Source organism: Haemaphysalis longicornis, unplaced genomic scaffold (genome assembly GCF_048455015.1).
Source record: "Haemaphysalis longicornis isolate Haplotype H1 unplaced genomic scaffold, Haemaphysalis longicornis Haplotype H1 scaffold_25, whole genome shotgun sequence".
NCBI lineage: Eukaryota > Metazoa > Arthropoda > Arachnida > Ixodida > Ixodidae > Haemaphysalis > Haemaphysalis longicornis.
In genome coordinates, this window is record NW_027526314.1 from 4,256,789 (window position 1) to 4,281,122 (window position 24,334).

The following is a 24,334-nucleotide window of genomic DNA, read 5'->3' on the forward strand; positions in this document are numbered from 1 at the left end:
AGGATGTCCTAGCTATCATGCACCAAGACTTCAGAAAAAAGAAGAAAAAAAGAGCAATGGCGCCATTTGAACAAAACCCAGTGCACAATCCGGTACAGCGGGGCCGGGACAGTGTTTTTTTTGTTAATGAGACCAGATTTATTCGTTGTAATTAACTATCTAAATCGAGAAACACTGTCCCAATCATTAAAGTGTCAATGAGGCCCCGGTAGGTACCCAACGAGAGGAATCCAAGTGCGGTACTTCCAGCGACAAACCATATGCGCACTCATTTTTTCCGACTGACAAAGAAACCCCGCGAAATACAAAAAATACCGAAGCACTTGTCCACGTTCACGAAGTGATAAAGTGATATGATCAAGGTGGCAAGAGGAAACAAACACGCTGAAAATTCGCAATATTACGTCGTGACGCTAACTGAACTATATTAATCTTGAGAATGCTCATTGCGTGACATTGCCTTCTATTTTGGTTCAGCCAATTTCCACCATGTGCAAAGGGCCGGTTTTTTTTCTTGTCTTTCCCAGAAATGTTACAAGCAGTCTGGCGACGCACTGGAGGAGGTTGCCAGGATAACGCGCGCATTACCGCCCACTACGTCGCCCTTGACTGACAGGTAAACTGCGCACGTGCCGTTCCCCTTTCGAGAATCTTGTCTCCGATGAAAGGTCCCTTTAGTCCAGATGCCATTCTGACTGAACAAAGGCCGGGATAGTCAGCGCCCGTCACTGCGATTGCTGTGCGGTCGACATAATAGTGAGGAGTCCTTCGCGGTGAAAGAAGACAAAAACAAAACAGGCGCCGAGGTCATGCTTTGTCAGCCGGGCATCACAACTGACTCACTGCGGTCATCAACTGTGATGTCCTCAGGTATAAACGCGACGTGCCCACCGTGGTTCCGCTTTTCTGTGTAGAGGAGTTGGCGCGGACGCCGTAGAAACATTGCGGTGCTTACGTAAAGCCACACAGGAGCATTTTTGTGCACATTTCTAACAACTCTCGTTTATTTAATCACCTAAAAAAGTAAAAAGGGAACTAGCTGGTAGAAACAGCTCAAGTACGTACATCCTTAAACGGATATTTCGCGTTGCCGCAGCGGAAGAAACTGCATTAAACAACACCAAATAAATTTAATTTTTATTTACCTGGTACTTTAAACAGATACTAGTATTGTGATTCATATTCAAGAAATACCAGTTACCAGAAGTTAGGCGCGCATTCGCTGCGGACCAATGGTTCCACAGTGGATTTCCAATGGCTTCGTCAGAACTTCTAGGTTGGATGCGCTAGTAATGACTGCTGCCCCTTGGCTATTCGGAACCTTGTTATGCTACTTCGTGGTCTCAACAAGTAGGGCGTGGCTAAAAATGTGGCTGGCACTGAGACCTCTCCCAGGACCTTGGGATGGCATTCCCTTCTGGTTTTCAACAGTCACTTATTTGAAGAAAAATCGAGAGTTCAGCGCCAAAGACGCTGCTGTTGGTGAGTACAGGTTTTGTCTTTTTGCTAAGCTCAGATAGACCTGTTATCTATAGACGTATTACCTGCTATGATAGATAGACGTATTACCTTTTACGTAATGTTGTCCCAATTACCCGGTTTTCACTAAGGGTGGCGAAACAAAACACGAGTTAAAGACATAACTGAACTTATGGCCCTGTACACCCCCGATTCCGCCTCACTCGGCATTTTAAAAGCGAACCTCTAAGAGCAACCTCACAGATTCCCCCTTTTCTGGATGTTTTTACCTCAAGAATACTTTCTCCTGCCAAATTTCAGCTATTTGTTTTTAATATTAAAACCTTTGAAGTCCACGCGCAGTGGTTGCTGTTCTTCAAATTACGCTATCAGTTCAAGCTACGCCCTCACCAAATAGAACGCGCGTAATGCTCGACGTCGAAGCGCACTTTCATAAACCGTATCTTTCCAAAAATACGGAATTAAAAAATGCAGACTGTTTCAATGTTTGTTCATTAGCAACCAGAAGCAGCCGAGTGACACCATATTAAACTTTGAAACTTTATAAATGCATCTAGGAAGAGTTTAAAGAAACTAAAAAAAAAGAACAATTTCTGCGTATAAAGCATACGAAGCTCGGCTGTATCAACTTCATCTTAAGCGTCTTTTGGAAAGAGACAGACGAAGCGACATAACAACGAAAAAAGGAGGACAAAGCACTTACTGAAAAATATATTTAGTATCTGGTGTATTATCTAATATGAATATAGAAAGGAGTCCCCCCCCCCCCCCCAAAAAAAAAAAAAACATACGGCACGAGACACAAGGGGAATTTTAAAGTAAATGATGATTCCTTTTTAGAATGCGATATTGAGGGCCCACTCGCAGAATCACTGCCGCTCTTAATAAAATATCTCTCGCATATTTTCAGCGCTCCTTGTCTCGCATTGCTTTTAGCAAAGAGACGCATCCACTTTTCGAAAAAGGGCCCGCCTTAGGACTTCCAAACGACCATTCCAGAAAATAAGCATACTAACGCTCGTTAGTGCGTCTAGACGTTCGTGCGTCTGTCCGTATAGCCCGCGACTAGATTGATTGATAACTAAACTACCTGCTCAAGCATCCGGCGCTTACGGGAGTCAGTGCGCCAACAAATTGCTGCGTAGAAACGGCCCGCTTCGTCAGGTGCTGCTAAATTTATTCGTCAACTTTGCCAGCTTACGTTCACTCGTAGTGTGACCTCTGACTGTTGACGTAAGACGTAGCGGTCGTATAAAAAAATACCGACCCCACCGATCACTTCACATAATACCGGTCAGTGCCAATTGGTCAAACTGAATCCCCATTTTCGCTATGTAAGCGTCAACGCACCCAAGTAAACCACATTGGTACCATGTCGGCATTTCCAAGCGCTTGTTATTTTTGAGCATTTGCATTGATCCAAACTTTACGGACCTTTCTCAGCCTCGGCTTTACCTTGAAGACCTTTCTTTTTGCGTGAAGCTCCGCCAGTATACGCTAAAAATTCGACAGCAAGTACCTGATTGTATGCGGAAGCCGCTCCAATTCGCTCATTTTGGCTGTGACAGCGCCATCATTTTTGCGCGAAAACCGAAAACTTTTAGAGCGAATGGAGCACAAGAGACGCGAACTTCTTCCACAGCTGCGGCTCCTTCACTAGAATGAGTATCCTGGCTTGTATAGCAGCTTCTCAACGTCGCATACATTGCCAACAAAAGGCAAAGTTGGGTATGACAGCCAACCTCAGTCATACCTGTTGTTATCAAGATGTCTATTTTAGCCACTGTTTGCGTACAGAAGCGACAGGCAACTCGTGCAAGGTAATTCCTCTGGCAGTGCGGCCGCTGCTCTCGCACAGCTGTAGACAACGATCCACTATGGGGTGCTGTAATGTGCTCACTGAAAGTACGCGAGAAAAACCTCCTCACTTAAACACTCAATCGAGACCACAGCAGGCGTGTACTCCCCCCTTGCGAATGGGCAATAACTATGTGCAGCGAGAAAACGGATGAAATAAGAGCAGCGGTAGATCTAGAAAGCGTGCATACAGTGCACAAACAGAGGACTAAATAGGACCGTCAATTTTTATAGCTGAGCATAAAATACAGCGCGATCTAGTTCAGGGGAATCAGAAAGAGCTAAAAAAGTATAAAAAAATGTCACTAACAACTTTGTTGCGCGGTAACGCAGAGCATGGCTAGGTCGTTACCTATAAAGACCGTTATGGTACTTATCACCTTAGCCAGCGGCCTACGTGTGCAGCACAGAGAATAGAATCCTGTACCCCACAAGCATTTGGCACAGAGCATCCTCACAGTCGTGGAGCTTACGTTAACTGTGCTGTTACTGGGCTTCTACAGCCTACTTAGACTGTAACGAGTGCTTAAAACACCCGCCTTGGATATTTTGCTTGCAGATTAGGCGAAACGACATATTTATACTCAGAAAATGAGGTGACTCCTTTTCGGGACCTGGAGGGACATTCGAGGTTTCCTTTTTTAAAGCAAAGCTTTTTACCTCTACCCCCCAAGGGTTCTTTCGCGACCGTTGGTGTCACCAGAAAACTCCAGCGAACAAATAAAAGAATACTGGCACCGCCGGGAATCGAACCTGGAACAAATAGACTAACAAAGCGAGAGCCCTTTGTCTTACCGATTAAGCTACGAGCCCACGCGAAGACTGGGAAGAAAGGTGGTGTACTCACCAAGCACATCTACGGGTTTACCCTCTGCGTTCTCGCTGAATGCCACTTGAAAGCGTTACGCGACCACTCACGCCCATCTAGTGGCCCTGTGCGCACCTTTCTCATGGGATTAGAGTTCAAAAAATTCAAGGAAGCTCACACCAATGCATGGCATCTCACTTCTAGTAAGCCAATGTGCTAGAGCCTGTGGCCTCCAGTGTTCACGTAAACACTTACAGCTCCTTGTCGTCCGCCCTCACGCCAAATCAAGGAATACATTCAAATACTCCTTGATGGCCAGGCCATCACTCCAAGTCCCAGCATCAAGATCCTGAGCCTACATCTCGAGGCTAACACCAAGAGTGACGTCTCCTTGCAGCGCCTCAAAAACAGCATTAATCAAATCATACACATGATCAGGCGAGTTGCCACCAAGAAGCTAGGCCTAAAGGAATCCGGTACCTTTCGATTAACTGAAGCTTTTGTCCTCTCGAGAGTTACTTATGTCAACCCCCTGTCTTCTCGACAAGGAAGGCATAGAGATGCTTTATATAATGATTAGAATACCGTCGAGCAGGCCATTCGTCTTCTCATGAGTGCGTCCACACAGAGGCTGCTAGCACGGGGCTACACAACACGGTGGAAGAGCTGATGGAAGGCCATCTTTCCAACCAGAAGGTCCGGCCATTGTTCTTCTCATGAGTGCGTCCACACGGAGGCTGCTAGCACGGGGCTACACAACACGGTAAAAGAGCTGATAGAAGGCCGTCTTTCCAACCAGAAGGTCCGACTCAGAACTGCGATGGGTAACCGCATGCTTCACAAGATTGGTTGGGCAGCCCAGAATATCACTCCGCTTGACGTACTCCGACACTCTTGGCGACTAAAACTAAAGATGCTCCTTTTGCTTAGAAATATGAACCCCTCACATGACGAGGGTCACCGAAAAGCACTCGCTCAAGCGCTAACCTCCACCCTCGGTGGGGATCATGCAGTTATCTATAAAGACGCCTTGAAACATCGAGGGCAGCAATACGCCATCATCGTGGCTACCTCCAGAACCATCCTCCTTGCGTGTACCTCGCTTAGGACCCAAGAAATGACGGCAGCAGAAGACGCAGCCATCACCTTGGCTCTCGCTCAACCAGGGGTTCGGAGGGTAGTCATCGATTCCCAGCAAGCCTACTGGAATTACCAGTAGGGTTTGGTGTCCTAACCTGCCCTGTGCGTGTGAAAAAAACCACTCCCCAAACGGTTCCATTCAGCTCATCTGGGCATCCGCTCACGATTCAATGGAGGGCAACAAATACGCCACCCAACAAGCCTGCGCTTTTACCTCCCGTGCTATGGAGCTGCCCGAGGACAGTCACCAGCTTGTCACGTTCAGGGAGATAACCCAGCATTATCGCCTTCTGAGTCAGACCGTACCTTCGCCTTACCCTGCCCTTTCCAGAGAACAACAAACTACCCTACGCCTCATACAGTCGGGGCGCCTTCCCACAAGCTACGCGTCTTCACTTCATGTATCCGAATAGCTACGACGCTGAATGTAAATTTTGCTCAGAAGTAGGAACACTCCGCCCCGTAATCGGGGTGTGCGACTTTAGCCCTGAGCACCCTCCTCTCCTTCCGTCAACTACCCAACAAGAGAAATAAGAGATACTGCTGTCCAGGCCCTCTCTACCTACCCAGCTTCAGCGGGTGTACAGAACAAAGGCCGCACGGACTGCATATGGGCTCCACAGAAGAATCACTCCCCAGGGCTGCACTCTGGGCAGTTCAGAAATCTGAACAGAAGAATTTCTTCCTCTTCCTCCTTCTCTGCCCCAAATCTCGTCGCCTCCGTCCGCGGCGCCGAGAAGGAGAAGACAGATCGTCTAACACCGGGTTGGAGCTTACTTTACTTTTATAAAAAAAGTTTCCACTCTTGAGCTACACCAATACAACTCAACCAAACACCGTTCAGGCTTCATGCATTGATTTAACCTTAACAAGAATATTTCTTTGAAGTAATAAATGGTGTGGTTAAGTGCATTTCACTTCTCTCTGGTTTTGCTATTTGTAGAGCGATGTGAGGGAATTTAAGTTACGTCACATGGGTAATTGTTATGGGTGCCGTTTACAGCTTTGCTTTCCAACCACATTCACGGGGTGGATTGGCGCGATTTTTTTGTTTATGCAGCACACTTAGGCTAATATCAGAAAAAAAATATAGGGTGTGAGCGAAGCTGGGCGAGGCAAACGCAGCGGCCCCAGGCTCGCGCATACTTTTCACGGTGCATTCAAAAGTACAGTGGTGATCTCGCTTAGGGTGAACACGGAAGCCCATGGCCGCCGGTACTATCAGAGCAGCCTACCGTGGGATGCGTGAAGCCGCACGCATGCGCTGTGCGTGTCGAGCGAGGCTACATTTCCAGCGCGCACATCGCGTCATCCGAGCGTCTGAACGTCGTCTGCTAACTTAATCGCGCTAGAAGCGGTGGAGCAATCGGCCGCTGTAAAAATAAGTGGAAACTTGAAACCGCAAGAAGGCTGTTTCTTAGTGAGAGGTTATTCGTTCATCAGCTTGAATGCAATGCAATTGGTTCGTCACATCGCAACTCGCCAGCTTGCTTCAATGAGACTCCATAAAAAACATGACGCTAATTGAAACAGCGATTTATTTGTTTAAGTTTGGCCGCTGAACCCAAGTAAAGCATGCACACAGTGTTTATCAGAAATAAATTGAGAGCTTGAAGTGAGCTAGGGCACTACAACCTCGATTCAATTTACGGTGGAAAAGCACCTTTGTGATTTTTATTAGGCATGTTCGGACAAGGATCGAGGATTCGATGTTCAAAGCGAGGCACCATTAGCAGATGACGCACAACATAGCAGAAGACTAGCGGACGATCCGATGACGCGATGCGCGCTTTCAAAGCCAATTCCGGCTCGACGCGCACAGCGCAGGCGCGATGCTTCGCGCGCCCCACGGTAGGCTGCTCTGAAAGTATCAGCCCGCACGCGCTCCCGTGTTCACCCTAAGCGAGATCACCACTACTCTACATTTGGCGTTCGAATTGAGGTGTTAGATATGCTCACCAACAATCCAAATTCAAAATTGGGCGTTTAACGTGCCGAAGCTGCACTCGGTCTATCAGGCGCCAACGGGACGGCTCGGGAGACCTTTGTAAGGCTGAAACCACGAAAGTCGAAATATCTCGACACACGAGCGCTTCCGTTTTTCGCCTCCGTCACATAAAAGAGGCCGTCGCAGCCGGAATCTAACCTGCGTGCGCTAGTTCCACATCACAACGCCGTGTAAGGTCGCCACGGCGGGTCTGCGCTCATACAAGATGTTGGCGACACTTCTTGATAATTTTCAAATATGGTGACGAATACAGCTAAAGCACTTTTACCCCACCGCGTGCTTTATGTCCACAACCACGTGCGCGGCCCTAAAATAATTCTGGGTCAAGGTAACGGATTCATTACTATGTGCGGCCTCTGACTCTATTTTCGGATGCACCCCGATGTTGAAAAAGTATCAGATTATGAAGAGATAGTGCACAGAAGGAGAAATGTGCGAGGTTTTCTCTTTATTTAGAGCAGCTGCGACCACGCTGATCACGTCGCATCTTGAAAAATGAATGATGGTGTCTATCAAAACTACACACTGTGCTTTCCTACCTTCTTTTTTATTATTTCGAAAACGTGTTTCCGCACTTATGCCAGCGCTTGCCTAATAAAAAAATTATTCCATTTCAGAGAACGCTTGGCCCCCCCCATTCTTCGCCCGTCGTGTCGTTTTGCGGTTGTCATTCCAAAGCGAGGTCATGTACCAATCAAATCGGTGCTATGTGGAAGTTCTAACTTTATACCAGTATTCTGGCCTATAATACGAACACACATCATGTTCTGCGGCCCCGTAATGCCTCTTTTTACCGCACGGTGCTTTTTGTGCTTTATTGTGATTGTTGTCCGGCTATGTCGATGTGGGCGTGAAGAACGGCCAGAAAAATGCGGAAACTAAAGGAAAAGTACTTGCATGAAAGAAACCACGGCACAAGATGTAAGGGGAAACCCCTTGTGACTTATTGGCGACCATTCCCATTAAAAAAAAAAAACACGATAACTAGTGGGCTTCATTTTGTTTGGTTGCACAATGCTCACTCCCGGTTGAACCTTACTGAGGTTTCGCGTTGCTTGGCAAAGAGGATACGTTCCGGTCATTAGGAATATTTTTATTTGACGCACAAGCGCAATTTTTCATGTCAAATAACAGACTGCAAGTTTTCGCGCCAAAGACATTCCTGCTAATATCAGCGTATGGTTTCGTGAGCCACAGCAGTTGCTATTAGGACGCTGGGAAAACTCTTTTTTATTCCTTTTCAGGGCTGTTCTCCGTCATACGCGAGTTGTGTGACACGTATAAGGGAAAGACGTTCAAGGTGTACTTGGGCGTAACACCCATCGTAGTTCTGCACACTCCTGAAGCCGTTGAGGTAAGTTAAAAGGTTTCGCAACGAGTTAATTTGCCGAAAATCCCAGGTGCTCGTTCTCAAGCGGTAGCGCCATTTTAAATGAAGGTTCTGGCCCTAGTATTGTCTACAAAGAAAATTGCCTTAAAGGACGTTGAAAATAACACGCAGGTTTGGTTTTTAAAGGCTGCTTTATCCCAACAACACTGATAGCAATTTTATTGCAAACTTCAAACAAACAATCGAGATATAAGGAGAAAAGACGAAGCAGTGGTGACTCCCCAGCCATTTTCTGGCCAGATCTCAATGAAGTCATTGCGGAGGTCTCCACTACGGCGCGCCTCATAGCCCAGCGGTAAGTGTTGGCGGGTTAAACGCCCATATACCCCCCCTCCCCCCACCGTAAAAAAAAAATGACGCAAAGAACCTTAGCATCCACCCACAAAAGCTACTGCCACGAAACACGACGGAAATTGAAGTGGGGCCTCTAGATCCGTCTAATCGCATCAGTTGAATGCTGAAGTCAAGCTACTCCGCTGATACAAAATACTTTTACAAAATACTTTTAGTGTTCCCTCGTTGCGTCGCTGCTCCCTCGATTGCGTCAGTGTTGTCATCGCGTAGCGCAAATTTCGAAAGTAATTCAACATGTGGTGTATTTTCCGTTAAAAAAATTCCCCGCATTTCCCCGAGGGGAAGAATGTGAAAGTGCGAATGCAGGAGTTGAATTTGCGCGAAAGAGAGATCACACACACACACACACACAACTACAAAGAAAGAGAGATGCATTTATTCACAGACACCTATTTGTGTTGTCGTTGTACTTGATTGCTAGAGCGGATCTCAGCTTTGAAATTTCGTGTCAGGACTCCTTTAAGCAGGTGCATTAGCCCTTCTCACGCCCGATTCTTGGCCAATCCCCCACGTGGGTATGTGCCATGTCAGCGACCAGGCAGCGCGCGCCCATCTCCCCCCGTTGCCAAGGAAGACGAGGAGATTCCTGGCCAATCCCCCACGTGGGTATGTGCCGTGGACATCGCCGGTGGACGCAGGTTCAGGGTCGCTTAAGAAGTGCATTCGCACTTAAAAACGTCTTGCGCCATAGAGCTGAGCCGGTTTCCAAAGGCTAGCTCTTTCAAACTGAACGGTGTTGTATATTGTCTTCATGACCCCTTTGACGCCCGTTCCCACTATAACTGACATAGCCTATGTATATATAGGAACTATATCGCTCATTCACGAACCCCCACCTTTCGCTGAAAATTGTCAACTTCTGTTAGAAAAAAGAACAAGGTGTTCTTTTTTTACGGAACTGTTCACTTTCTTTTACGCTCCTGACGGGCCAATCGCTCAATCGGGTCACTTGTGCGCAGGTATCGGCGGTGCATGTCCTGGCCCAGAATCTCTGCCGGGATATGTAGTCAGACCACCACGGTTTGGCCTGCGGATATACTCGGACCGTCGTTACGTTCGCCGCCCTCGCATTCCCAAAAATATCATTGTGCTCCACGCGCACACACAGACTTACACCCGCACGCCCGCGCACGGATGCATACGCACGCAGACACAGGCAATTTCTTAATTTGTGGTGGGTGACAGGAAAGAAACGATGGTGTCAAATAGAGCTTTATTTCTAAACTAAGCACCGGAGAGGCATGGCGACAAATACAGCATGACGCCGCAAGGCTCTAACAGCAGCAAAAATTTTTATAGCGATGATTGTGATTATTATAGAAGGTAGTTTTATGAAATGTACTTTTCTTCTGAGTGTGGCTCTCACTAAGCGTGCGTGGCCATGTGCCAGTTGTCGGTGTCACAGCGCGTGCGCTTCTGAAAATCAGAATGATTGTGCCACTTGAGAGGGGTGCGGTGTCAAACCGATGCCCTTATTTCTAAATTGGGCATCCCAACCAGTCAACCATGAGTTCTCGCTGATAATGACGTATAATTGCGGGTTGTGTATTCAAGTGTGTTACCTGTTTGAAGGGCTAGAAGGCAGAAGAAAAAAATTCCCCCGCATTTCCCCGAGGGGGAGAATGTGAAAGTGCGAATGCACGGTTGTCGGCCCGCTTGCGGCGCTTGCGCTCGGCCCCCGCAGCCCACCGCCTCGCCGCCTTCTCTTCCATCTCTTCCATCGGGTTTGTAGTATCACGTGTACACCACGCAGTTATCAAGCCGCTATAACGCCGCTGAGTCGCCAACGCACGCCGCTGACGACGTAGTTTGAATGCGTTAAAGATATAAGGCGCGTCACTAACACTAATATCAGCGTCGTGTCCGTGGCTTGGTCGGTAGAGCGTCGCGCTGCGGCCGCAAAGTCCTCGGATCGAAACCTGGCGCCGGATGCTGTTTCTTTTTTAAATATAGAGGAGCACTGCGGACGCCGACGCCGCCGCCGCCGCCGCCGGCGGTGGATGGTTTGGGGTCGTTTATAAAGTGCATTCGCACTTAAAACATCTTTTGTGGCTGTAATGGATTGTATACTTCGGCGCAACTTGAAAAGCACGATTACACGCTGTTTCTGCTTGATACCCATGCCCACGGGCGCATGGTGCACATCCACACGCATAAATGACCACCAATGGAAACTTCTCACAGAGTTCGCTCGACCATCTTCGAATATGCGATAAAAATTAATGGTTCGTCACTTCCGTACACTATTTGCTCTCGTAGCCCATTTTTTCGAACAAAAAAACATTTTGTCTTACGGCAATTGGAAAATACTGGCGATGACTAAAAACCTTTGTTCGAAAAAAAAAATCGCAAAAATAAAATAGTGCAGGAAGCACAGTCATATAATTCAAGGAGTTAGAAAAAGGAGCGCGCTTCTTTGCTAGAATGCATGGACAGTTGTTAGTAGGTTTGAAAATGAACTTTGCCGTGAAGAAAAGCGGCATTTCTGGCCGATTTTCACACATTTTTTACATGCGGTAAAACACTTTTAGAGACAATGAAGCTGCACGCCTTGTTCACATTGTTGTCGGTAAGCGCGAAAAAATTCTATGGGAGCGGGAAGAGGTAGTCTCAGTGCGGTAAATACATCAACTGTGAAACATTTGCAAAACTACTCATGTTCAGGGGCTTATCGTGCTATGTGGCGCTCAATGCGAAAATTCACGTTTAGGCTAATTTTAAAAGGTGTACAAAGGGCTTATATTTCAGAAAGCGTAATCGGAATACTCGTTGCTTTAAGTGATAAAATAATTTTTATATTGACCGCCCACGACGGCCTGAGACGGCGGGCCTTAAAGGGGCACTGACACAAAAATTTTGCATCTTGTTTTTTTTTGTTGCGATAAGTAGCTAGTGACCTACTTATCACCTGTAGAAACCTCATTTGCTTCAGCGTGCAACCGTTGTTTAATTAGAGGCATTTTCAATACGGCCAGTCGGAGTTTCGGTTTCAGCGGGTGCCGCGAAACGATGGATTTTGTGTGAGCAATGCTGACCACGTGACCATCGGAGGGATATCACAGAGAAAAGCTGCCGTAGCCCTGTCGAATCCGTGTCGCCGGCAGTTTCTGCCAATGCCCCCACGTACTGATCTCGTGAGCCGCTTAATTAAAAAGCGACCGTGGACGTGACGCAGGCGCTGCGAGTGCAAATGCTGCCGCGGCTAGAGAACGACGCGTGCTGGGAGCAGCCGTGCGGCCTGCCTACAGTTCCGCCTACAGATATGTTCGGCTTAGCACTGCGGCGGATATTCCATTGCCGCTCTCGTAAGCGGTGGAGATGACAATTTTTAACGCAACCCGCCATCGCATCATTAACTCCTTTCTCATATAAACTGCCGTGGTTGGGACTTGGGTGCAATTTTGTGCAGCTGTAACAAGCTATCACTCGAGCTACCGGCGCCGGCATGGGCCACTTCGCGGCCGTGGCGGCCGCCTGCACAGCGACCGCGCGGCTAGCTCAGTGGGCTTTTCGTGCCTCCGGCGCGTTTTCGCGTCCAATGTAAATCAAAAGTAATAGAAACAGAGTGCCTGGAATCGCTGTAGAACTTTGGTCGCGGCAAGCTGCCCGATGAGCTGACGAATTCACGGCGCCTCCGCCGCCAACGATCGGGTCGTTCGTTCTCGAGAGCAGAAGCTCCGCCCTCCGGCCCTCCGATTGGAGCGGCGAGCCGGGTGAGCCGGCGAAAAGCGGCGGCAGTGCGGAAGCGGCAAACACAAACTCGTGACGTGGGTGGATGTTGTTTATTTACAAAATACCCACGGGATGTCGATTGCGCGTGGTCCTCTGCTGGCTGCTCGGTTGCGTTTCTCACACTCTAAAATTCATTTTAAATATGTTCTAGGCTGTATTCGCCGCTGATATTTTGCAGATGATGTATATGTGTCCGCACCAATCTATTTCCGAAGTTATCTCGCCTGCAAAATTTTGTGTCAGTACCCCTTTAAGTCCGCTTCACTGCAACGATAGTTCAAACGCGACCGCAGAGAGGTGGAGCTGCAGTTCAGGTCGATATACCGCATGTTTCGTTGGTTTATAACGATGCTGTCGGCTTGTTAAAATTGATTTCACATGTATCTTCAGGCCTTCCGTCATGCCGCAGGCGAAGGGTGTTGTTAATCTGTTTCACTCAGTTCTTTGAATTAAGAGACTTAGGATAACTATTTCCGGGCATACTCTTCTTGCAAACAAACTGCGACTATGCCGCACGCTTCGGAGTGACCCGCGTGCGAAGCTATGTGGATTAGAAGCAAGGACGGGGTTCTTGGTGCACCTCCAAGAAAAGCAAGACGCGAAGTAGCGAAATTTTCAATGACAAGATTTTATAAGGACAATGCCGTCTTGTATTTCCTACCCGGAAGGGAAGACGTAATACGTGGTGACCAAAAGCGATTAGTCTTGCTAAATCGGGGAGAAACGTACGAGGAGTGAAAAAAAAGTGCGCTCTAAACTTGCGGATTCTCATCGCAGCTGTGCGCCCTCCACCCTGCGTTTTGGCCGGCGGAAGTGGCACCCACACAGTTTACGTGTGTATGGCGCTCCAAAACTTCAAACTCATGCTTAATGCCGGAGGCTTCACGCAAACTGCAGAAGAATTGATGTTAGCGATTGTATGCAACATCGACGATAAAGACGGCACTGGAAGCCTCCGTCCGGTGTGTCCCGGCAAAGATGCCCTTCTGAGCTTTTTTGGAGAGCGCACTGGATATGGGCAAAGTTGAGGACTTCCATGTTGAAAACTGGTTCGCAGATGCTTGCTGAAGGCTAGAGAAAATCATTTTTCGGAAAAGTTTCAGACGTTTTAGGAGATATCAAGGTTAGCCGCTTCATAAGCAAACAGCAAGCAAAATACCTGCGAGAGCTAAAAAGTAGCCTAAAAGATGAGAAAATGACTATTCTTTTAGACTTCGCAGGGAATTATAGCGTCTTCATCAAAGATGCTCCACAATTGTACCACTGGGTACGTGCGCAGGCCACGATACACGCCTTCGGAGCATACTATCGTTCAGAAGACACTCAGGAACTCTGTGTAAAATCGCTTGCCGTTATGTTGGACTGTCTTCACCAGGTAATAGCGGCCGCGAAGGCACTGGTTTTGGCGGTAATAGCTCTTAAACACTCATTCTCTGCTGTCCGAAAAATTTCCCATTTTAACGACGGGGAATCATCACAGTACCAGAACAAGAAAAATTCCCTAAATTTGTGCTACCATGCAAATGACTTCAATGCATCAGCTGAGTGGAACATTTTGCAACGTCCCATTGAAAGAGCGCTTGCGATGGTGTTGGCGGGGCGGTGCCGTTAAGCGATTGGCGGCCAGCGTCAGAGACCATACCAGGGACTAATACTTACACCCCATCAGTTTTTTACATGGGGGGTGGGGGGGATAACAATAAAAGTATACCCTGCTCTGAGTGAATGGTTAAGGAAAAAAAAGATAAACTCTCAAGAAAGTTTGAGTCGACAATTCCCTTGAAAGTACGCCTACCTTTCACCACTTCCTACCATAATCGCTAACAACTATAAATGCTGGAATCACGTATTACTCCGCAACCTAGACTTTCCAAGTGACGAATAACACACGTCTACAACCACGATGAAAACTGGAGCCTCTTATATGGACCAAAGCCGGACTGGAAGCCGACTTCCTACTACATCTGTATCACCTGCATAAGTGAACCGTTCCGGAGTTCATTTAGGAGCGCCAACAAGTGCTCATCTGCCGATGACGCCCTTCCGAAACGCAGTACCAGCCAGCTGCACTTCTTTAAAGCAGCTAGGCGCGTAAAAACTCAAACCCCACGTGACCTGGGCTGCCTCCGCACCTCTCCGCTGCCGTGCAGAATGCGTCGTTGCCGTGAAGCGGGCTCGTGGCCCCCGTCTGAGGCCGTGGTGAGCGCTAAATTTAAAAATATTTTCTTTTTCAAAACAATAAGTGGTCCGGTTAAAATCTCTTAAATAAATGGTCTTTGTACACCCTTTCAAATGAGCATAAGCCTGTATTTTCACATAAGCCGCCACACAGCGTGATAAGCCTTTGAACATGAGTAATTTTGCAAATGTTTTAAAGTTCGTTCTTTTACCGCACTGAAAGTACCCCCTTCCCCGCTCCCATGTTATTTTTCTGCATTTATCGTCAACAATTTGAACGAAGTATGCAGCTGCATTGTCTCTAAAATGTTTTACCGCCTGTAAAAAAATGTGTTAAAATCTGTCAGAAGCGCCGCTTTTCTTCCCCGCAAAGCCCATTTTCAAACACACTTGTAACTGTCAATGCATTGTAGCAAAGAAGCGAACTACTTTTTTCTATCTCCTTGAATCATTTGACTGTTTTCTGTGTATTATTTCATTTTTCCGAATTTTTTTTTCGGAAGATAGGTTTTCGTCCCAGCCGCGATTTTCAAATTGCTGTAAGAGACAGATTTTTTTGCCAGAAAATCGGGTACGAGAAGGAATAGTGCAGGAAAGTGATCATGCATAAATTTTTATAATGTAAGCAGAGATGGTCGGGCGAATTCTCTGGGCCATTTGGCGTGGAATGAGCCAGGTGTGTGAATAACTTCTAGTATATTTGGTCATCTGCCCGAGTTCAATGCTTATGTGTGGACACATGGTGCTTGGTCACCCTGAGGGTTTTGGTTTTGAAGTCAGAACTTTAGGATGCAGCACACGAAATGTTGTCCTAAGGTGGCTATCTTGACGTGTTGGTTGAACATTATCCGGTGAAAGACAGCTCAGCTGACACATGGTTAAAAAAAAGAAGACGTGTGTATCCAGTCTTCTTTTTGTCCGTGTGCCAGATGCGCTGTCTTTCCCCGGAAATATTGCCGATGCAGAATAATCATCACAGAACAGCGCTATGTAAAATGCTGTCGGTGTAATTTTGATTACTCCGGTGTGCTCGTTCGAGATATCTAAGTAAGTTGGGTAGATTTTCTATATACACCGTATTAAAATACCCCCTCCTTAAAAGACTGTTTTTAGTTAACTTCGACCCACTTTTAGAGTGTTGTGAACACTGCTTTACTATATTCGTTTTTTCTCTGAATGAAAGCTTGAACTTTGTGAAAAAATTAACTGCCTGCGCTAGAATGTATTTAAAACTACATTATTGTTTACATGACGTTTAGTCGAGTTGCTTCATTTCTAATTTTACTGAAAGGTAACAGCCTGGGTTTGCACAGTGGGACCCGTGAACTAGTTGTATTTAGCAGTGTGCGGGACCACAAGACTTCACCACACGAAACTTCAAGAAGGTGATCTTAGGGACAGCAAACACTTAATCGACTTAAACAGTTCCAATAGGCTATGTTACGTGAAGAAAGCGTATTCTGATGTTTTAACTGAACCACAAAATTTCTAGGGCTAGAAACGTGGGTTTATTGACTGCTGCCACGCTATTCGAGAGCCCCTGTTGGATGTTTGAAAAGACGTAAGCAAAAAGCACGGACACTTTCACTTCGCAGGAACTACTTTCGGACAAGGAATGCCTCAGGAAACCAACTGTATACAACTTCATTGCAGCATGGCTGGGGCCAAACAATCTTTTGACAAGGTTGGTACTGCACACTGGTTTTTGATGCTTTCAAAAGAGAGACGGCCGGCTTGAGCTGCAGCTTCACGTAGCACAGGAGTATAATACGCGGCACAAATCTTTCAGCCGTAACATATTTTCTTAACACACCAGTCCCAAAGACCCTTGGAAAAGAACTGTGCTGTTGTTATTTCTTCCCTATAACTGCTGCTTGAAAACATTTGGAATGTTCATTCCTGCGCTGCGTTCCATTGCGGTGGCAGGGACAGGGGCAAAAACAGTGAGAAAGAACTTGTAAACTTGGTTCATATTAAAGACACACTCACACAGACACAGACACACAAAAAGAAAACGGTGAGCTCGCTGGTCGTCCCTGTGCTACGAGGCACTGCAACGAAAATGGACCCCGCACACATCCACGACTCCCGCTTGATCCAAAACTGGCGTGCCTAGAAGCTCGGCGGTAGAAACGCGCACTTTCAGGGCACCCAAGCATTCCACGGACCTCTTCCTACTCCGCTACCAGTTGTAACCTTGCCCTGGCGGAAATCAGTTGTGGCTTCATAATGGGGCTCCCGCGTGATGGTGGCTCGTATCACCGATATGCCACGGCAGGGTTTGCAATTGGCGTTCCTTTCTAATCATCGGTTCTCGCTGTCCGTGCGCAGCTGCCAGTGCAGGGAAGATCAAGGCCGGCCTGCTATGCTCTCTCCACCGGTGAACCTACACATGTGCACCACATCTGAAAAAAAAAAAAAAAAGATTTTGGCTATTCATGTTTTAATACGGAACGACTAGCTCTTCTAAACCTGTATCAGTCATATGGAAAGGCGATGAAGTGGTTTAAATTGATGAATTGGGTTGTCCTTAGTTTGAGTGGCTGCTGCATAAACTATATCAAAAGCCGTTTGATGAAGTTCATGGCCTAGGGGAAGGGGAAGCGAAGATATTTTTAAGTATTACTCTTTAAATTCGATGCGCAAGTGGTTATATCTAAAATAGAACCTCAGGAACCTAAGAGCCCTGTAACGTAAACATTACAGGCGAACGGGCCAGTAGTAATTGCCAAAAAGCTTTGCATCTATCACATTTTTGCAAACAGTGGGCCTGCACTTATCAGTCTGTAAACATGAGTTTACTTCATGCGTATTAAAATATTCCCTGCTCCGAGCCATGTCACCCGAATAAAGCAGTCTTCCAGGCAAAAGCACGGGCTCCGTAAAGGGGCCTGCGCCTATTAGGGTAGCAAAGAAGATGCGACGACCGGCCGCGTCGGGACGGGGGTCATAACAAACCCCCGCCCACTGCAGGATCGATGTGAATAAAATCCTTTCCAGTCCAGTTGTCCAGGCATAATACAGGTAATTATTGAACACGTTACACAAGATGCATCCGGTATTACTTTACCCTAAATCATGCGGAAAATATGCGCTGTGTCAAGAAATGAAACGCGTGCGCTGCGAATTAAGCAGACAGAGAGAGAGAGAGAGAGAGAGAGAGAGAGAGAAAGAGAGAGAGAGAGCGATAAAGACAGGGGAGAGAGAGAGTGTGGGAGGGAGGGATGGAGTCATGTGGCCAGAAATAAATAACCCGACGTTGAACAGGCTAGGGAACAAGTATACGGCCTCCCGTAAAGAGAGATTTGCGCCTGTTGATAGAAGCCCGTACTTCACACATTGCATGATGGTGTCATCAAATGAGGGTGGGTTTCCGGGTTAGTTGGTTCGTGGTGACTAGTGTTTAGAAGTCGGCAAGTGCGAAAAACGGACACGAAACACGTGACTGAGCTTCTGGCAAGAATAAATCGCTGCGGGAAGTAGACGAGCTGCAGTGCCTTCCAGGCGTGTTCCACGCTTTCGACAACCACGCAGGGCTGTATAATTGTCCCTGAAGGACAACTCTTCCTTCGCATAAAAAGGGCGCTCCCAGAACCGGCTTGGTGGGCCAGCGTTGATATCCCCAAAGAGACAAGTACCAGTTCAAGCACAGGAACGAATTAAACATTAAAAACAAGTTTGTGTACGTGAACGCGTCAGCGAAGCGGCAGTCAGTATATAGGGACTCTTCACGATGGTCGATTTAAACGGTTAATGTGGCAACGGTAAACATACATAGGAAGAGAACCCAGGTCGACGAGTAACAGTTTATTTTTCGAAGAAAGGTATTGCTTTACCGGACAAAAAAAAAAAAAAAAACTGTCACGACAGAGTTAACTACAGCCGCCATTCAATAGCTTAAAACTTGTCTTTCCGTGGTTCGTTTTGGGAACTATTGAATGGAACGTAGGATAGAGGAGAGTCAATATAGCTCCACAGGCCAAATAACTGCATCAGTTTTTTATACTGCGGAATCAATCGCTGGCCGCTACACCAATAGAGGGGAAAGGGGGGGAGGTAGGCTAGCGGCTAGCTTAAAGTGACCCTGCAACACTTTCGACAAACGCTTTCACTCTTTCCTTCGCGCCTAGAAGTACTGCGAAATCTATAGTTATCGCCAGCACGGAACGGCACTGCGTGATTTACTTGTCGCAGCAGACACGCCTTCCGTTACTGCTTTGTTTTTGTAGCTTTATTTTCAAAGTTGCTACCGAATGGGTTCATTGCTGCATCTGAAGCAAAACCGACCAACAGCTGCTACATGGCATCAGTGACGTAATTCGGGCCGTCGAAGAACGTCAAGACCGGCAAAGAGCGGAAAATATTTTGAGCGAGTTTTCAAGTTATCTGATGGGCATAGAGAAGTAATTTTTGGCTGAGGTACTCTGCGACCCCATAATGTAAGTACTTAATGTGTTGGGCTCTGCAAGAATTTAAGATAAAAAAAAAGATGAAAAAAGTGTTGTAGGGTCCTTTTAAAATTGCGTACATTCAATCTCCATCGCTAGGTAACAGCGTTGAATCTAGGTGCGCCTATCAACATGGTAAACACACAGGAGAATATCAGCCGCAAATATCCGAAAGAGTCTCCAGTGATTTGCGGTGCCTGCGTGGAAAGCCCCACGTTGCACTCCAGTTCGTTGGATCACAGAAACCGAAACCGAAACTAGCAGTGATCGCACTCCGCAGCTTGTTTTCTTTTTGTCCCTTTATTAGAGCTTTATATAACAGCAAAGTTGTTTAAAGCGACGAGTACTGTTGACCGAAAGATCGACTCGCAAAGTTATTAAGGCGAAGGCCTGGAGCAACACATTTCAGTTCATAGGAACGCGGGCCTCCACAGTTGTACCCTAGGGCACTGCCACTGTGCTATCTCCGAACGTTGCCAGCGGTGGAAAAAAAGGTAAAAGCTAGTGCATGCCGCGTGACAAGTGAACGTGACCGTACGTGAGTAGAACAGGTTCACCGAGCCGCCCGATTCCGGAGAAGCCGTGGCGTGTGTCACCAGTCTGTGTGTTTGAGTATTTCGCGCCAAAAGACAGAAAAGAACGAAAGGGAGCAAAGAGACGCGGACACGGTGTAGCAGTTAAGAAGATTCGGTCAAGGGCCCAGCAGAATTTGAGGAGAGAATAAGGACAGGAAAGAGGTCTCGTTCCTATCCTTACTCTTTTCTCGGGCGCTTCAACGAAATTCCTGCACGGGAGTATCAACTCGCCCACACATACACTTTAATTCCGTACGTTGACAAGTATTGCAGTCTCTCGCCTACAAAAAATACAAGCAGACATCAGTTCCCCGAAAAGTTTTGCTCTTAAGGATTGTTTTTAGCCATTAACGACTTCAAAACTTTCGGTCGCTAAAAGTGCTTGAGTAACCGTGGGAATTGTATCATGCAAGCGGGCACATTTATTACACTTTTATGGCGCGTTTTACCCTTTGTATTTAGGGTCGTGTTTTTTTAAACGTAACGTAACGCGAGCATGTCCTATGTTTGTGACCAGCCGTAGCCTTCGCTATTGTCTCGTGTTTTGGTGAGAAACCACCCGTCCGTGGGTGCGGGCTAATCCCAAGCTGATGCCATGATATCTTCAGCATGAACTGCTTTGTGGATCTGTGTCCTAGAACTTTCTAGAAGATGGCTTCTCTACGGAGAATTGGGAGATGCCTCTTTTTAGGGAAAAGGCTGATTCCTAACACATAGCAGCGAATTGCTTCAGGGAGGTAAAAATAACCCGCAAACCAGTCAGCCGTCGTGATACGCACTGAGTCATCCGCTATTATTGGTCAGCAAACTACCGCTACAGTGAAAAGGAATATGCGGAAGAAACATAGAAGGCTGACATTTTTGTGGGTTTATCTATGTGAGTTCCTCAATGTGAGTTCCTATCTATGCGAGTTCCTCAGTGGCTTTTGCTAAAGCGGACGTAGGTGTGCTCGAGGTTGGGGAACAATGGCTCATGCCGGAATGTGATAGGTGAGATCTTGTGGATCCTGTTATCGAATTCTGATGCTTCCTGAAATGTCAGTACAGGCAATGTGCGATGTACCCTCTTGCGGATGAGCTGCGAATAGTGTTTTTTTGGACACTGTACCATGCATTTCCCTCAGTATCCTTGCCGTCGTTGAGGCCCTTGCTACGCTTAAAACACAGTTTACCGTTAAACATGTGTCTTTAGTGCCTGCATGCACAGATGCCAAGCGATGAAGGCAGAAGTTCATTTCCAGCTTTTGTTTTCAATACACAGAGCACTGCCATGCATTATAAAAATATACAGTCTGACGAGGAATTTTCTGAAACAGCTGCTTTCTTTTCTTGTTTTGGCCTTTTTTCAGTCGTGGAGAGCCCTGGAAGCAGAAACGCAAAATATTCACTCCCGCCTTCCACGCCCGTGTGCTAGAAGTCTATATGGATGTTTTCCACAAGAACAGTGACGCCTTCCTGGCGCAGATCGAGCACGCAAACAAAATTTCCCCCCACGAGCCTTTCAACTGTTTTCGCGGACTCCAGAAGTGCTTCGTGGACATCATGGCTCGTACGTGGTATAGAATATATATTTATCACTGATGCTGGTGTTTAACAAAATCATCAAGAATTCAGTGCCATTCCACTCTCTCAATGTGGATGACGAGCGGTGCTGTTTGTAGGTTATTAGTTCGGCCACAAAGATCCCGCTCATATCGCATCTCCGCGCCGGGTATTGTAGCGTCGCCGAATTTGTAGCCCCGCCGACTTCTTGCGATTTCCCTTCGCGGTATGCAGGGTCCCGACGGGCATCGCGCTTATGCTTGTCGTCCGGGGCCCTATCGTCGTCAGCGACTTTCTTCCGTCTCGTTCGCGCCCATTGCCGCCTAGTTTTTTTTCTTTGAGTAGGCTTCACTGTGCAACATATGATGTGGGAAAACCAGCTTTAAAAGACCAAGTGAGCTCACACCGATTTTCTTTAGTCGGTTACACATGTGAACACTAGCAATATACGCCATTTTAAATCAAAATATTGAGCGGTGGAGGCAAACAGGTGGCCGAAGTGAGAGGGTGTGCAGAAGGGAGGTGGAGGGTGTGGAGAGGCTTTTCTCGGTTTACGCACACAACAAAAAAGAAAAAAAAAAACCTTGAAAGTTAGCCTATAACAGTTCCGCCTTAATTATAAGAATAGCTCTGGTAACTAGTTTGTTTTGCGCTGCCCATTCTACCCGGATTATTCTATACAAAACTCTTCGCATCAACGAGATCTGATATAATTTAATAGAGGCAATAATGAAACGAAACATTCAAGTATTTGTGTTTTATTTATTTTGTAGGAAATACGAATAGCGTTCATGCCACGATACAAAACACAAAACCATGCATGTTGTATTTTCAGCGGCCTCAAAATATAAAAATGACTAGGAGCGGAGATGTATGGTTGTTTGCAAAGTCAGGGCTCATCAGGATGGCAGGAATGAAGTTTACTGAGGGAAGGTTACCTCTTGTTTTAAAAGAAATTTGATAATTGTCTGTTTAAAAATACCTTTAAATGGACTCTGCAACCCTTCCGATAAACGCGCTCACTCTTTCCTTTGCATCTGGCAGCATTGTGAAAGCTGCAGTTGTCGACAGCTCGGAGAGGCACTGGTGATTTCCTCGGCGCATCAGAGCCGCCTCATGCTGCTGGTGCCCTATTCTCGACTCCGTAAATTCACCGTCAACTGTGAATTTACCGGAAGCCTCTTCTGATTTGCTTTCAGTGGTGGTCACGTGCTTCCGGTTGACAAAGCGGTTGTGTGTGCGTTCGTCGTTTTGACGTTTCATGACGTTTACTAGCCCCAGTTTTAAAGTTTGCCTTATCTCTCTATTGAAAGCACGTAATTCTTGACCGGCAATGAAAAACTAGACGAAATGCAGCGGTCATGACAACGTAGGTCTTTCTTCGATATTCAACTACAATATGGCTTGTATGTCACGCAATCTCTGTGACTGGCTCAGAAGACGTGACGGAATATAAACACTTGACGGGAGAGTTTACCTCACACGTATTGGCCACTTCAGCCTGCGTAAAAGTGACGTGATGATAAGTAACAGCTTACAAATGGCGGCTGCCATCGCCGTCAAATAGGGCAAAACATTTTACCGACCCTCGGCCCCGTGGAATCCCCGTGAATTTTTAGCAGGCGTAGTTTCGCTTGACCAGCGGTTTAAAACCATGTTGTCGAGAAAGAAATAACAGCTTTGACTGCTTTCAAGTCAGCGATAACGGAGCATAAAAATAACGTCCTATATTTCGTTTTGATGTTTTGCAAAAAAAGTATCAATTATTAGTTTGGTGCAACAGTAACTTAATAGGACAATACGAGCTTCTCCATTGCAAAGAACCCAATGCATGGCAGCTGCGCACATACCTCCTAATAAGCGGATGAGTCCCATGATCGAATTCCATGGGAAAATAAAAAAAAGACTAACTTTTATCCATTACTGCGCTCATTGAGTACGAGCTTAGCGAATGAGTGAATCGGTGGCATCGGTATGCTCCTCCGTTATAAGGCGTAGCGTTTCGCTGTCTTTGTTTAGCCTGCCGTTTTTCATGGACCTCCGCGCTTCGATAGCAAGCCGGAGCGCCATTGCGCATGCGTGGCGCGCTTGGCCGCGAACGGCATTGGCTCCGGTTGCGCTAAGCGGGCCGCTGATACCGGAGCGGACCGTCGAATACGGTCAGCTAAAACTCTCTTTGTCATGCAACCGTTGGACGCGGCTGTCTTTTTCTGCGATCACGCGCCAAAACTTGTAACATAGCAGCAGATGATAGCGTGGCTGCGGTGACGGAGGGAAGGCGACAACGCAACAAAGCTTGCATTGAAGCAGAGAGCTACACTATGCTACCAAAAACAATTGAAAGAAATAAATAGATACGGTAAAAAGATTGTGTGATGTTCTTTAGCTCAACACTTTTCTTTCGCTCGCTTTTGGATCAACGTTACTCGATCGGCTTGTGATGTTCACGCTAATGTTAACCTGAAGAAATGTGTTTCTCTTGCCGGCCTCAGCTGCCGTCCAAATTTTTATAATACTTCCCAACTGTTTTAATATCGTTTATGCGCAATATTTGATACCTTGGTTGTGATCTTTACAAACTAAGTTTCAAATTACACTGCACGTCGTTATAGCTATACGAGCATCCCCCCACTGATGGCTTACGTTCTGCTCACGAAAAAAAAAACGGCGAATTCATCATGAATTTACGAAGTCGAGACTAGGTTTTGAGGCGATTTTTAAAAGCGGCTACTGAATGGGCTTATTGCCGCAACTGAAAGGAAGCCGGCCATTAGCTGCTACATCGCTCTAATGACGTCATTCAAGGGCTCGAAAAACCTGATT

The 24,334-nt window shown here is 46.7% G+C and overlaps 1 protein-coding gene across 1 annotated transcript in view; it reads left to right on the forward strand.

Moving 5' to 3' along the window:
- The first annotated feature begins 929 nt into the window (after positions 1 to 929).
- LOC144172689 (cytochrome P450 4V2-like) overlaps positions 930 to 24,334 on the forward strand; it is a 45,014-nt gene continuing 21,609 nt past the window's right edge. Inside the window, exons 1-4 of the mRNA XM_077701322.1 lie at positions 930 to 1,482; positions 8,537 to 8,646; positions 16,542 to 16,630; positions 21,319 to 21,518. Coding sequence (XP_077557448.1) covers positions 1,233 to 1,482; positions 8,537 to 8,646; positions 16,542 to 16,630; positions 21,319 to 21,518 — 649 coding nt within the window. The 5' untranslated portion in view covers positions 930 to 1,232. The remainder of the gene's footprint in view (positions 1,483 to 8,536; positions 8,647 to 16,541; positions 16,631 to 21,318; positions 21,519 to 24,334) is intronic.